Here is a 14755-nt window from a genome sequence, read left to right as displayed (position 1 = left end):
TCTCCAGAAAAAATGGTTAAAGGTTTTTTTTTGTGTACCTGAACAATACAGGGCACAATACATGTGAATCCAAAGCAAATAAGACGGATGCTTCACCAAACAGCTTGAAAAAAAAAACGGAAAGCTGGGTTGGGTCTGGGGTTGTATTTCTTTTTGTTTAGCCAGCAGGTGAATTAGATTCATCTATCAGAGGGTGGCAGGTACAACTGGATTCTTTAGCCTTTTACTTACCTGTTAAAGCTGACTCTGCCTTGTGACTACCTGAAAAAGAGAAAAGACAAATATAAAATAACAGACCTCTGAGCGGTGACCTTTTTACAGCAGTGTGTACTGGAACAGCATTTTAAACACTGATCCAGTGACTCACCAAATGCATGCAAATCAAGTTGTTGAATAGATGAACAAACTCAGGAGGATGTGATGAGCTGCAACACAATGTAAATGGGGAAAAACATATGTAGAGGCCTTTGTTCGGCTATCAGTGCAATCCAAATGTGTCTTTGTATGTTAGTTCTAAAGGAAAACTATAAGAAATACATATTTTAATCACATTTTAAGTAACATTTTGCTCATAGTTAGAGTACAATATGTTCTTAAAACCCAGATAAGGTGGCGCTAACTGGCCAATATTATCCTCTTTAATGCAGAGTCAGGAAAATCTGGAGTGTCACATGAGTCTTGAAGTCGCAACATTTTACAGCCTTATCTGTAGAAAATAGAACCAAAGATACTTTATCAGTGAATAGTTCTAGATTTTTGCCACACACACACACACACACACACACACACACACACCTTACTATGCCCCTGTAATCTGTGAGGACAATGGTCAGGGTGGGTCACCGAGTGGAATTTGACCAATTCAAGAGAAAAAGATCAAATCGCAAATAGGTTAATCATAACATAACACCAACAGTTCAATCAGCAGTGGAGCTAATTTTTTTTCTTTATACTGAGCGTTTTTCTCCTCATGTGTGTTTCTCTCAAAAGAAAAATCCTATATAAATTCCAAAGTAGCCTTTGTATTCGGTGATTATTTGATATGAGTATTGTAATAGTTTGTTTTGGATTAATAATATAATTAATTTGTTCAGGTGTTTTTGTTTGTGATTGTAAAAAGAGTATTTTAGATAAATGAATCATGGTGAAGTAAATCCCCAAAAGCTTTTGTCAGACAGTTCCCCACTTCAAAAAAAAGAGGTTACTCAACAGATCATTTGTAACCAAACGGCATTTTGTTTGCTCTGTTACCTCACAGTGCAGTAGTGTGGCAGCCATGTTGTGTCTCTAATTTGAAAAGTGTTAACAATAGAGACTGTGTTGATAAGTTAAAATCATGGTGACTTCCAGTATCTCAGAGTCTGTCTGCAGCTGATAATAATGAGAACACAACAAGAGGAAGAAGTACACAAGGGCAAAAATAGAGAATGTTATGAGACAGACAGGCCATTGTTATTTAGAGCACTGAAAAGTCATTGATTACACATTTGAATGTCAACTTCTCTTTCCAGCAGGAAGACATGAAGTTGACAGATAATTTGTCACAAACAAGATGACGACAAAGTCCAACAGGAAGCGATACTAAGAAGCATCAGCCCAGGTTATCACTGATATTTCAACCTCGACAACTGAGAAGCTGTAAAGTTATGGAAAGCAGATAGAGTATCCACTGCAAAAAATGTAATTTAAATGTATTAATGGTTAAAAGAGATGGATAATTTTTCTGGAGGATTCTCACTTAACTGAAATATGAGCTTAAGAGTAGTGTTACAAAAGATTCTGATTTAATGTTTGTGTTTTAGAAAGATCTATATATACACAGCAAGGTTCAATAAACATTTAAAGTATCTCTTTAAATGTGGATCTCTCAGATTAAAACTTAAAGAAACCCCATGAATACCCTTACCACATTCAGGACACACTGAGAATATCAGATTAATCTTCAGGGGTGAAAATGTGAACGTGAGCCCGGCTTTAACTACTGACAGATGTTCCAACACACACGCACTGTGAATGCTGATAAATCAGACTCCAGCACTGACCTTACAGATGTTGATAGCAGGGAATAGTCATTGTGTTTGGATATGTTTTAGAACTTCTAACACGGTCTTGCCTGAAAAGATTCCATTCCTTTCCTCTTCTAGTCTTGTGATAACTTCACAGCTCTTATCGGGAAGATTCTAGTTGCTTTTTATGACTTGATGAGTTTACAAACTATTTACACAGATTAACACAGATACTGATAGGACCTGCAAATTAGAAATACTAAAAAAAGCTAAAATAGCAACTAATTGGGAAGAAATGTGTTGATATCATCGTATCGGAGAAAGAAGTTTCAAGAATGTTGTATTTTAAAGAAGAAATGTGCAAAATATGACAGAACACTCCACATCATTAAATATAATACATTATCTTAAATGCTTTTCATATCTCTGTACATTAAACCATGTACGTTTTTGAAAATATTTACAAAGATGACACAGACATATAAAAGCAGAAATAACAATGAAGCAGAAGTTAAAGTCTGTATACTTTATGTTTCAAGGGACTTACCATTTACCAGCATTTAGCATTTCCTCATTAGAAAGCATAGCACTGTACTCAACTAATGTTTTGGTTTCAAAGGGATGCGAGGCAACTGGACTGGAGTTTTCTCGAACTGAATGATGAAGCTGTTTGGTCCAGATGACTGAGAATTTTCATAAACATTTTGGTGCATGTGGCATTCATTTAGTGAAAACACAAATAATACTGTTTATATTGCAGCACAGTCAGAGATTTAAAAATCATGATTGGAAGCTTGTCACTGACATCCCTGAATATGTGCCTTATTGTTCTCTGTTGAATCAAAGTGGTCTATAGAATGAAAAAAACACACTCATCTTCAGCTGTCTTTTTCTTCTCTAGGCCAAGTCTGTACCATGTGCTCCTGGGGGCCTCTGTCTCACACCATCACTATGGCAACATCTCACAGCGTGCTTTATCCCAGAAGACGCAGCTCCCATAGCAATGAATCTTAAGAGACACAAACACAGTGAGAACGAGGCTGCCCATATCCACAAGGTGATAATTTAATTTCTGCGCTGCTATATATAACATACTTTTAAATATCATAATTCTACACACATTTCTACATATCAAAAACTTTTCAGAACAAAAACAATGCAAAGAGGAGCTGGAGTGGAAAAAACAGTAAAAAAAAACAACAGGAAAATAAAATACACATACTATGAAAAATCTGAAATTTCCTCTTTAAAGAACATTTAGCATTTTAAGATACAAACAAAGGCACAGGATTGATTTCTACAAACTTGTGTGATTTCTTTACATCGCTCTGCAAAGACAATGGACATTGAATTACCAATGGGTGGATACACACAGGAAACTTGCAGGTTAAATTTACAAGTGGGAGCAGACGTTTGTGGCGCTGTGGCGCCATCTAGTGGCTCAACAAAGCAATGAGTTTATATTTAATAGTTTTTGTAGTTTTTCATAATTCTACATGCAATGTTTCACCTAGGAATGATGTTGGTACTAAAAGTTTTACTGCATGGGATAATATGAAAAGAATAAAATTATGCAAAAAACAAAAAACCATGAAGTCTTGTATGTTTTTGTGAGAATGAGCTAAAACAGAGCCGGTCATCATGCTGTTAAGTGAGTGCACACTAGACTTTCTTTTGCATCTAACAAACCTTTACGATATTATCAATGAGCTGAGTAAGTCTCCATCTTGGAAGACCATGGGACTCTTTCTCGCTAACTACCGTAACTTTATTGTCACGTTAGCTAGCTAGCGTGACCATACAATGGTCTCGAGCACACGACATAATTACAATAAACTAAATACAACTAATAGAAAAACCTTCCATAGACAAATAAAACTACATTTAAAATGCGGAATAACATTTTATATATATATATATATATATATATATATATATATATATATATATATATATATATATATATATATATATAGTTATGCAACCAAAACGACGTGCATGCTGCTCCACTGCAGGTGTCTGAGCCAACCCGTCGGCGATTGGAGGCACGCATCAGCTACGCCCCCTCAATCACCAAACTTTACGGCTTAATATCTTTTCATTTTACAAATTAGTTTTAGATTGGCCACCAGGACACTGGTAAAAAGCTAATATGTAGCGTATGATACCATAATGAACGGCGCGAGATTTACCGAGTGTTTCATGAGAGATGTTGGAGTTTTTTGAATGAGGGTCCAGGTCCAGAGTGTTTTGGGAGCTAGCGTCTGTCGGCAGGCTAAGACAGGTACTGCACTTTAAGTCACTTCCGCGTTGGCTTCAGTCGCACGTTTACGCTTCTGTGCGTCTTACGTCATGGCGCAGACGCAGCAGCTGTTGAACCTCGGTGTCGCCCTCCAGCCGCTCTGCATGCACACTCGCAGCCTCTCTGCTGTCATTGCGGCCGTTTTGAAACGCTCATGCAGTTTGTCGACCGACCGGTGACAGAGCGTATGCTGCCATGAGTGCTTTGTCTCGCATAATACAGAGAAGACTGCTGACCGACCGGCTGTCGTGTCGTTTGTTCCCTGGACACAAGGATATAAGGGGGGTGGCTCCCACAGTCCGGACAGCCAGCTCATCCAGGTATAGCTCCGCGGCTAACCGATGCCCTCTGTCCGCTTAAAGCTGTAGCGTGGTGCGGCTCTGCTGCGTGGACATGGCAGCTGTGTATTTTGTCATTGTAAAACAGTTCGTTGTTTAACAGTAGAATTTTATTACGTTCTGTTCTTGCGGCTTTGCTAACTTCACACAGATTTGCGCAAATGACATTCAGACGTCTGGTTAGCAACATGATTAAAATGCAGCTGAGTTATTATCCCAGCTGTAAAGAGGATTTTGTATGTCGGCGCTTGTTTTGTTTCATCCTGTTTATCCACGACGCTACACAAAATAATCACAGTCGTAATACATGCTACATATATGCTATGCTACACCTAACATACAGAAAAATAAATCAAATATAACAATTGACCAAATATAGATCAGTTAGGCTCACACTCCACCTTTCTGGCATTGCCTTATTATATACAAACAAAACGTATTGTGTGGTTTAGGGTCCATGTCTTGTATACATGTCCTCTTCTGTACTTTAAGATTAACAGTGCTGTGTTTTTATGTGTAAAAATGACTCTGTATCTGTACAGTTGCCTGAGCTGTACCAGTAGGTGGAAGCAAAATATCTTCCTGCAAACAAGCCGCAAGCCACTGAACAATGCTGCTCATCCCACAGAGGACATTCTGGGTCAACTTCAAGTTTTTTCAAAAAAATTATAGTTTTTCAAATATTAAGCAGTTTCAGTGTCATTTTTAACATGGGAGTCTATGAGAGAGCCCTTCAACGAGGGTCATCTGCCAAATGTATCTCCTCCTACAAATTTCATGCTACAGACTCCATTTTAGTCTTAAAACGCTCATTAGATGCTGCTCTATCAAACTTCAGAACCGCATGCCAGGCTCTCAAAGTTGGAGTGGTTTTTGAGGTCTCCTCTGCTGTTACCATTGTGACAGGCTGACACACAGAGGCATACAAAGCTCTGAATTGCTCTGATTCTCCAGCAATTCAGAGCAATCCTTCACATCAGCATTCAAAGCAATGCTTCAGCTGCAGCAATCAAACTTGCATTTTCTTCAGGAAATGCCCTTTTCTAGTTAGAGTTATTACTGTTCCTGTAGCATAGAGCCATAACACAGATGGTTTTTTTTCTCAGCCCTGTCAGCCTGACCTACGATGTCTTCGATGGGAAAGGAGAAAGCACTCCCCTGGTGTTTCTACATGGCCTCTTTGGCAGCAAATCTAACTTCCACTCAATAGCGAAGTCCTTGGTGCAGCGCACAGGCCGAAAGGTAATGCAGACGTTTCACCTAATGTTACATCTGAAACAACTTCACACTCATTCTCAGTAGCTTTCCTAGGCAGAGGGAATGAACAATAAACTCTGTGTAGCCTGTCATTTGATACAAATGCTCAGCACTGCTGATAGACAGTTGTTCGTGGTGTCACCCTACTGAGCCAGGGTGGAGAAAAAAAAAGATGCAGCTTACATAAAGGTTTACTTTGTTCCTGCTCTGTAACCTCCCTTTCCCCTTTCCAAGTGTCCTAACTGTCCTTTGTCCAGTTAGGTGCTGACTGTAGATGCCCGTAACCATGGTAACAGCCCTCACAGCCCTGTGCTGACCTATGAAGCGATGGCCAGTGACCTGAAACACCTCCTTGCCCAGCTGCGCATCGAGAAGTGTGTCCTCATCGGCCACAGCATGGGAGGGAAAACGGCCATGACGACCGCTCTGACACAGGTTAGCACGCCTAAAATGTCACGGTCACCTGGCGGGATGTCACCTGACCTTTCTCACTGTTCTCTCTGAACCTAGTGATCCTCCTCTGATCGTGCCACACCTAGCTTCTTTCCTTTCAGATTCCCCTTTCTTGCTGCTTACCTCTGTGTCTCTCTTTGTAGCCTGGGGTGGTGGAGAGGTTGGTGGTTGTAGACATCAGTCCAGCACAGACCAGCACACGCACCAACTTCCGCTACTACATCCAGGCAATGCAGGCGATGAAGATCGCCACTGACATCCCTCGTTCCACTGCCAGGCGGATGGCTGAGGATCAGCTGCGCAGTTTGGTCAAGGTCAGGTCTCAGTGTTTATAATAGATACATGAAATTAAACATGTGTTAGTTTGTCAGGACCATGCTTCATGTTTCCTGTCAAATTATTTCCTGGAATAGCCGATCCTTTTGATGGAGCCGGTTCATAAAAGCAAGCAGACTGTCGGTGGCCATGCTTGTTTTTTTAAATCAGTCTCATCATAAACTGTCTCTCCATCCATCAGGAGCACTCGGTGCGTCAGTTCCTGCTGACTAACCTGGTGGAACAGAACGGACATTATGCCTGGAGGGTCAACTTAGAGGCCATCTCAGCACACCTTGATAACATCATGAGTTTCCCCCAGTTTAACACTACCTATGAGGGACCTACACTTTTTTTGGGTGGAGCCAGTTCTGCTTATATCAGGTATATAAAGCACAATATCCTCTGAAGATAGTAAGTATATAAATGAAAATAGTCGATACATTTTCACAAAAAGGTGTCTCAGGTAATACTTGATTTGTATTCCAAATTTACCTCCCAGCATGATTTATAATAGTGAATAATTATGTAGGTACACCTAGTCAACATCAAAGGAGACGTGACAAAGGCTGACTTGACTTGAAAGAAGAGTGAGGACTGCAGATGTAAAAACTTTGAACAAGGCTTAGTTAGTTGCCACTTTTCTGACTTACCACTGATGGATTGGTCGTTGTCTCTTCATTCTACATGACATGAACATTTTTGCATGTTGAATGTTTAGATATTAGATTACAGATGTGCTCTTTGTGTGCACCCTCTTGACTTTGTTATTTACATTCTTCACCATTACTATCCTTTTGCATTACACCAGGAAATAAACAATTGGAATAAATAAGAAACAAAAGAAATGGTGCATTTGCAGCCCTGATGCATGGTTCTCTCTCTCTGTCTCTGCTCCTGATGCAGTTCTGAGGATTACCCAGAAATCCAGAGGCTGTTTCCCAATGCTGACATCCAGTACATCCCTGATGCGAGTCACTGGATTCACGCAGACAAACCCTTAGACTTCATCAGCTCCATCATCTCCTTCCTCCACTCCTAGCTGCCTCAGCCTCGGAACTGTTTTTTTTTTGTTTTTGTTTTTTTGCTCCACATCTGAGCGCCTCCTCGCTGAAAGCTGAAGCTGAGAACTCAGCAGCTTCAGTAAGAGCAAGCACAGTCAGTAGTGATGCTAATGTTTGCCAACACTGGACCAAACTCGCCCTTTTTTACAGCAAGCAGTTCTTACATTTTAACAAATATAAGTTAATGTTCTGTATGGTAGGTGATTTGTTCTGTTAAGTCTCACACATAGTATTATTGATTTTTAGCAAACTGTAGAAAATATCTTTAACATGAATGGGGCTGTTTTTGGAGATGACATACTAATCCAAAGAAACTCTCATTTGCACAGCGATTTCTTTGTGTTGATACATTTATGCCAGTTTAAGAGAAAAGTGGCTTTCAGGCAAGTACAATCTGAGACTGCAGAGGTCGTGACAGCACTGCGATGAAGCAAATACTTCATGTTTGAGGAACTCCTCTTCGAGAGGCGAATGTGCAAATCAATAAATGATCATAAGTGGGCCAGGCGTGGTTACTCGGACTGTATATGTACAGATAGTTTGGTGTTGATAATATTGGTATATTCCGTGTTTTGGTCCTCTCCTCTGTGTATCTGCTGTATGTCAAACATGAGGATCAGAATCTCGGAGAGCAGTGGTTATATTTTTATGCTGACAATTACAGTCTTATGAAAACCAAGCTCTCAGATGCAGTATTATCACAAACTGTTTCCTGAATATCTCAGGTTACGACTTGCTAGTTATTACACAGTATTCTTTCGTCTGTCTGGCAATGAGCCGTGGTAACCTTGTTAAGTCTTTGTGTTTGTTCAGTGTATTTATCTGTATCTCACTTATCTTTACAAATAAGGCGCAAGGTTTTATGGGTATCTCACGAATATATGCTGCAACAATGTACAGTACCTTATATCTAACTGTCGTGGTGTTAATATAATTTCTGTCTCTGTGGGTCTGAGAACAGTCCAGTAGTGAAACTGCCATCTGTTTGAATATGCAGGGTGTTGTTATCTTGTACGTGCCTCTTTTGTCGAAAGCTTCTCTTTCCATTTCTGTAAAATTTATATATATATATATATATATATATATATATATATATATATATATATATATATATATATATATATATATATATATATATATATATATATATATATATATATATATATATATATATATATAAACGTTTACTCTACATTACTATCTAGTAGGTTTAGGTAGGCAGCTGGGTTGCCAGTTCTGTGTGAATTTTCTCACAAGGAAGCTCAACGGTCGAGGCACTTAATGTTTACTAAAATGTTTTATGTTTATTTGATGTCAACACTAAAGTCTGAAAGGCTTGTAAATGATCAGATTGATCAATTGAGTGAAACTCTCCTTGATTTATTTTTACATGAAGGTCTAAATAGTGTTGAATCATCCCATCATCCCTAAGACGTGTGTTGGGGAGTGCACAATATGAATGGATTGTTGGGGGTTGTTTGGTTGTGCTGACATTTGAATGCGGGTCTTGCTTCAGTTTCTGCAGTAGGACAAATTTATGTCAAAGGAAAACTGGTTCAGTGAAATGTTAAGAACTGTAATCATCAATTCAGATTGTATATTGTTACACTATGAGCATGCCTTCTCTTTCGTCATCAGGTGTGACTTTGCTGTGCTATTTACGTCTCAGTTTGTTGAACATGTTGCCAATGTTGGAGGCAATTAATCTAAAAATGGCTAATATATATATATATTATAAAATATATACATTTTAAATGTGTGCAAGGTGCATATAGAAGTGGATTATATATTGATATTGTACAATAAAAAGGCAAAAAAATTTGCAGCAAGGTTTCAGTTTTTTTGCAGACAGTAAAGTGACCCATAATCAACAAATTCCAATGTTCTTGTAAAGAATACTAATGTTACATGGCTCCAGTTCCACTTCATTCATAGCATGTTTCTCATCATTTTTGCTGAAAAAAGTTCCTCTTCCACTGAAACATCCATCCATACATGCAGAAGTGAATCTGCTGGATGTGAGGTGACTGTTAATTCAATCAACAGTCTGTTTGGTGTCTTTGTGCACTGGCGTTAAAGCAGCAATGCAGGATTTTTACATCTAAATGAACATCCGTTACATTGCAGCTCATGCCAACAAGTTCACACAAAGTCTTGTTACCGTGGCAACATTCACATGTTAGCAAAGATGAAGACTGAAAGCTAAGAGGCATTCAGAGAAAGTTTGTCATGGCAATTGACGGAAAAGACAAATGCTGAATAACTTCTAGATGATAAATTATAAACAACTCATTTATCTGTCCTTCTGTTAGGTTCCAGCTAAGTTAGTGCAGCTCTTATCCCAGTGTTACAAGTTCACTTGTGTACATATATACACACAGTTTTGTGTCTTTGTCCTCCATGCTGGGAAAAGGGGACATAAGTCCCACACTGTAGCTTTAGAGTGAACCTTCTAGTGTCCAAGTCCTGCTCAAACAGGGATGATTAGCAGAGAATGTTTCACTAAAGAGGGACTTTGACTCAACAGGATAGTTGTGCATCACAGTGTGATGTCATCACCATTTCAATCAAGCGATACGACCTGGAATCCATCATCATCCCTACCACACTCTGCCTCCAGGTCTCCTTGACGACTGTTCTTGCCCCTCCTCAGCTTGTTCTTCCAGTTGCGTTGGGTGATGATACCAGTAGGCGTGCTGGGTGTCGGTGCAGTAGAAACCGCAGATCTGGAGACGAAGATCTGGTGGGAGTTGGTTGTAGGAGGGGTGGGTGTAGGCAGGGAGAAGTTGGCCGGCCGCTGGATTGGCGGTCTGTTGTTTCTCCTCAGGATGCCCAGGCGACTGGGCTTCCTCTGGGCCTGCTCTGCCAGCTGCTGACTCTGCAGCTGCTGTTGGAGCATAAGCTGAAGGTCCTCCTGAGGCAAGTCAAGGTAAACAAAAGTATTTATCAGTGCACAAAAATGAGAAACGTGCTGATGAACCAGACTTATAAACCTGCAGGGATGTTATGTACTATTTTACATTAATCTTTTCTATGGCTGCTTTCAGGAAGAATTATATTTTAGCCTTAAAAAAGTCAGAAATGGTGAATTTATTGTGCACAGATGATCCTCCATGATGTCCAAACTGTCTCATCACTCCTAACACACTAATACAACCTATATGAGAAGACAGAATATGAATATTTATCCATAGATAAATAATAAAAAGTGTCTCTCTTCCTTGTGGGTGAAATCAGTTTGAGTTTTGACTGCGCAGAAGAAACACTCTGTGCTGCCTTCACCACTGAACTCTGTGTCATGCTTCAGGCGGCCCGGCGCTCACCATATGAACACATTCGCTTCAAGAAAGAACACCGTGACAGGACACCAGCTGGCATTAACGCCTGCATGTGCTGAATGTAATGTTGTTTTGTGTGTGTTTTACAGTTGAACACATCCTGAGCTGTGAATGCAATATCCAGCTAATTATGTGTGTGAAGGTGGGGGTGGGGTGTTGAGGTGTCCTATTTATCTAGGCTTCTCTAGCTGAGTTCCACAGTCTCTATGGCTCTTCAGAACAAACCCACCCACCCCCACCCCCGATTTTAGATTAGAGTTTCTCTAGAGAACAACCCCCACCCACCCCCACCTACCCTCCTCTTGTGTCAATCATTGATCTCAGCTTTACCTTCCAGGCCTCCAGCTCCAGCGAGATCTCCAGACGTTTCTGCACAGCCTCCAGCAGCTGGTTATTCAGTCCCATCATCTCGGTCTTGCTCCGCAGCAGCTCTGCCTCCATCGCCTTCTTCCTGCAGACCAGAGCAGAACAGGAAGGATGACACACACACACACACAGAAGGAACTTCTCTTTTTTCCTTAAATCGTGATTTATGTGTTATTTTAAAGATGTGTGTGTACTCACTTCTCCATGGCCTCATCTCTGTCCCGCAGCGCTTGTTGCAGAACAGCACTGTCATCTCCCTTTTTTTTAGAATCCTAAATAGACAAACAAGAAGAGGAAGTTATTTTTTATCTCCACCTTTAACTTTTCTGAAAAACATTACGTCTTTTATCTCAGTTTTTAGAGAGCTCAAATATAATCCCACCTGTGGTTATACTCCTTGAGCCTTTCTTTATAAGTGTGACAAACATACAGCAAATTCCAGAAAGACTTACCGATACTGTCACTAAACTTGTCAGACCACATACCTGAGCTTTAACACCTGAGTACAGAAATAATGTGGGTTTTTTCAGCTTCGTCAGGAGGGCACATTGTAGCCACGTCAACATGAGCTTCTTGAAATAATTCACATGTTTAAGGTTACTATTGTTCCATGTTCCCTGTCTGCCATAATCAATGGAAGCTTCTGTATGGGGACAATTTTGCAAACACCTTCCTTGTAAATAATTTCCCTCCTATCAGCTAGCCTAACATCAGTACGAGCAAAGTAAACATTCCTCTGCCCACTAAAATCCACTCCTGCTGAGATTGCAGGGCTTTATGTGTTTTATTTGCCGGGTGTTGTCCTGACCTGTTTGGTGTGGCTGATCGCCAGTTTGCGAGCGACACTCTGCAGCTGTGCCAGGGCAACATCCAGATGGTTTTCCCCCTCGGTGGGTTCAGGCAGGCTGGACTCTGGCTCTGTCAGTGGGTGCAGCAGCCTCAGAACAGACAGAACCTCCTCTGTGACCTGTTAGAAACAAATAACATTATAATGACCCTGCAGAGGCTCCACAGACATCCTGGTTCTCGGTGTGTGGAACCTTTACCCTCTCTCTGTGTTGGCTCCAGCCCGGTCCATCTCTGCTCTCCTGCAGCTTGTCTACCTGAGCCTTGATCTTGAGGCTTTGCCTCCGAGTCAGCGCCACTTGTCTACGTACTTCCTCAAGCTATAAAAGGCAAAACAAACAAATCTCATCAGATAACAATAAGCCTGCACACAACAATTATATCTTCACGCAATGTAAACAGAAACTGCTGATCCGGAGTTCTGAGTAAAACTGAAATTTATTCTCACAGGCTCAGGTGCTATTCAGGAAACATATTGACGCCTTAAATAAAAACTGTGAATATAAAGTGTAAGGCATTTTATACTCATGACCACAAATCAAAACCTGCCATCACCAGCTAGTAAACACCCCAGTAAAACCATCCATCAGTACTGCATGCTGAGCTTTACTGCACACAACAGACACACAACAGATTGTGGCTCCATTATTGTCTTTTTGTAGATGTGCTTTTTGTCCACTGCTTGGCAACAGTTGTGACTGTCCGTCCCAGCATTACAGGTTTCATTGTTTGACACACCTGTTTGTAACAGAGCAGATTTTTACTCTGTTAAATCTTTGAAGCAGCAGGGGAAGCTTTAGACTCACCGTGTCTGAGACGTGTCCCAGTGTCCTGCGTCTGCCGAGTGGCCTTCCACTGTTTATCAGGTCCGGTAAGGTCCCATCAAGGTAACTCTTCTGGAAGGTGCTCCCGTGTTTAGTGGCCAATGCTCCCGGTTCTGAAGCATCGTTTGTCCCCTCTGAGGCCTGCTCACTGTCTTTCTCCTCAGACTGTATGGAGCTGCTGTCCTCGTCCACAGACTCATCTTCACCTTCTTCTTTTAAATTCAGTTCACTGATAAGACATGAACTGTTAATGGACATCAGACCAGCACTATTTCCTTCTTCCTGGTCTTCAGAGGCCAAATCCTCTTCATCGTTTTCAGGCTCCTCTGGATCTTCTGGTTCTGTGACTGTCACAGAGACCTTTGGTTCTGGTTGTTTTGGCAAAACTGTTGGTCTGTAAGATGTAGATTTATTCCTGAGAGAGCCCAGCTGTCTGTCCTCCACTCTGTTCAGGGAGGAGTAGAGCTGCTCGCTGGTGGTGAACCGAGGTCTCAGCCTCTCATTGAGGACCGAGAAAGGCTGGGAGAAGTCCATGATCAATTTGCTAAAAGCAGGATCACTTAAACAATGTGCAAGCACCGTCAGGTACATATAAACATAAAAGAGGTAGAGTGAAAAGTGAGACAGAGGAGGAAGGGAGGATGGCAAACAGAATGTAACTGAACTTGTTTTACCTGAACTGTGTGCGTCTTCACAGGCACACGACATGACACGATGTGATGTCACTGGAGGCAGTGGCTTCGTGCGGCTTGTCTGGGTTTTCTTCCTCCTTCTCTGTCACTTCTCACACATGACGTGCAAACACACCATGGTGGCTGGAAAACAAAAGAAAGGAAAGCTTCTGATCTTTTGATACAATCAAAATTATTCAGGTTTGACGTATGACACCTGATTTAAACTGCTCTTTTATCAAGCCAAGTCAAACATACACGCTGCAGGGCTGGGAACATAATTTATGCTCCGTGTGAGAGGAAGTGATTGCTGCAAAGTCTGGAGTCAAAAGTCATTGGTTTATTTTTGGTACTGACATACTTTGGGGAAAACACCAGTGATAGTCATCTGTTGTAGCTAAGTTTGGAGGGTAATTTTGGTGATTTATTGCCAATTTAACAAAGATGCTGTTTGTCCTCCTTTCCTCTCTAAACATTGCGTTTAACACTCTTTGTGCACTACTATTGTACTATTTGTAACAAAAAGTAGGTCAGCAAAGTTTCTTTTTAATCTTCAGTCATTTATGTAATATTTCTAAATGTGTCAAACATTTAAAAAAACATGGCTGTGTCACAGGTGTATTATTACTCTTTCACACCAAGGAAGTGAGTCATTTAATCTCATAATCAGTGGTGAGAGAATTCCATAAATTCCTGATGCTTTAGTTCATGTTCTAAAGCTATAGTCGTAAAAATGCACTGTATCTACAAGAAACTGTATTAAGACTCATTTATAAAGTAATTTTACTGAAGTCCTGTCAGTCAGTTTAAATAATTGTAATCATTTTATATTGAACGTGGCTACAGTAAAACAGTCTGCAAAACTGTTCCTGGTGTATTTCTGGTTAATCTGTTTTGTAATGACAACAGTCTTCCAAGAACAATTGTCTCAGCTTTCTTTTTTCTCTGTGTACATATTTGTCAATGGAAAATAAC

The 14755-nt window shown here is 40.6% G+C and overlaps 2 protein-coding genes across 3 annotated transcripts; one reads left to right on the top strand and one right to left on the bottom strand.

Annotated features, from left to right (window-relative positions):
• The first annotated feature begins 4383 nt into the window (after positions 1–4383).
• Positions 4384–8776, top strand: abhd11 (abhydrolase domain containing 11). Its single transcript, XM_028421512.1, has 6 exons — positions 4384–4628; positions 5753–5888; positions 6165–6338; positions 6500–6670; positions 6874–7055; positions 7578–8776. Exons 1-6 carry the CDS (start codon positions 4504–4506, stop codon positions 7711–7713), a joined length of 924 nt encoding a protein of 307 aa, XP_028277313.1. The 5' UTR covers positions 4384–4503; the 3' UTR covers positions 7714–8776.
• A 323-nt stretch (positions 8777–9099) lies between these two features.
• Positions 9100–14023, bottom strand: bicdl2l (bicaudal-D-related protein 2-like). Of its 2 annotated transcripts, XM_028422476.1 has the most exons (7): positions 13784–14021; positions 13092–13628; positions 12486–12605; positions 12248–12406; positions 11638–11711; positions 11404–11524; positions 9100–10649 (listed from the first exon to the last, which is right to left on the bottom strand). In XM_028422476.1, exons 2-7 carry the CDS (start codon positions 13365–13367, stop codon positions 10299–10301), a joined length of 1101 nt encoding a protein of 366 aa, XP_028278277.1. In that variant the 5' UTR covers positions 13368–13628; positions 13784–14021; the 3' UTR covers positions 9100–10298. The 2 variants fall into 2 exon arrangements, with proteins under 2 accessions (XP_028278277.1, XP_028278276.1); XM_028422475.1 differs by having other exon boundaries at positions 13092–14023.
• Between the last annotated feature and the right edge of the window lie 732 nt (positions 14024–14755).

This window comes from Parambassis ranga, chromosome 14 (genome assembly GCF_900634625.1).
Source record: "Parambassis ranga chromosome 14, fParRan2.1, whole genome shotgun sequence".
NCBI lineage: Eukaryota > Metazoa > Chordata > Actinopteri > Ambassidae > Parambassis > Parambassis ranga.
This window is presented reverse-complemented; position numbering and strand designations above follow the sequence as displayed.

Coding starts and splice junctions, on each gene's coding strand:
- abhd11 (XM_028421512.1), top strand. CDS start 4,504: ATGAGTGCTTTGTCTCGCATAATACAGAGAAGACTGCTGACCGACCGG. Junction 4,629..5,752: donor CGGACAGCCAGCTCATCCAG/GTATAGCTCCGC, acceptor TTTTTTTCTCAG/CCCTGTCAGCCTGACCTACG. Junction 7,056..7,577: donor GCCAGTTCTGCTTATATCAG/GTATATAAAGCA, acceptor CTCCTGATGCAG/TTCTGAGGATTACCCAGAAA.
- bicdl2l (XM_028422475.1), bottom strand. CDS start 13,817: ATGTCGTGTGCCTGTGAAGACGCACACAGTTCAGGTAAAACAAGTTCA. Junction 11,712..12,247: donor CGATCAGCCACACCAAACAG/GTCAGGACAACA, acceptor TTGTCTATTTAG/GATTCTAAAAAAAAGGGAGA. Junction 10,650..11,403: donor TGGAGCTGGAGGCCTGGAAG/GTAAAGCTGAGA, acceptor GACTTGCCTCAG/GAGGACCTTCAGCTTATGCT.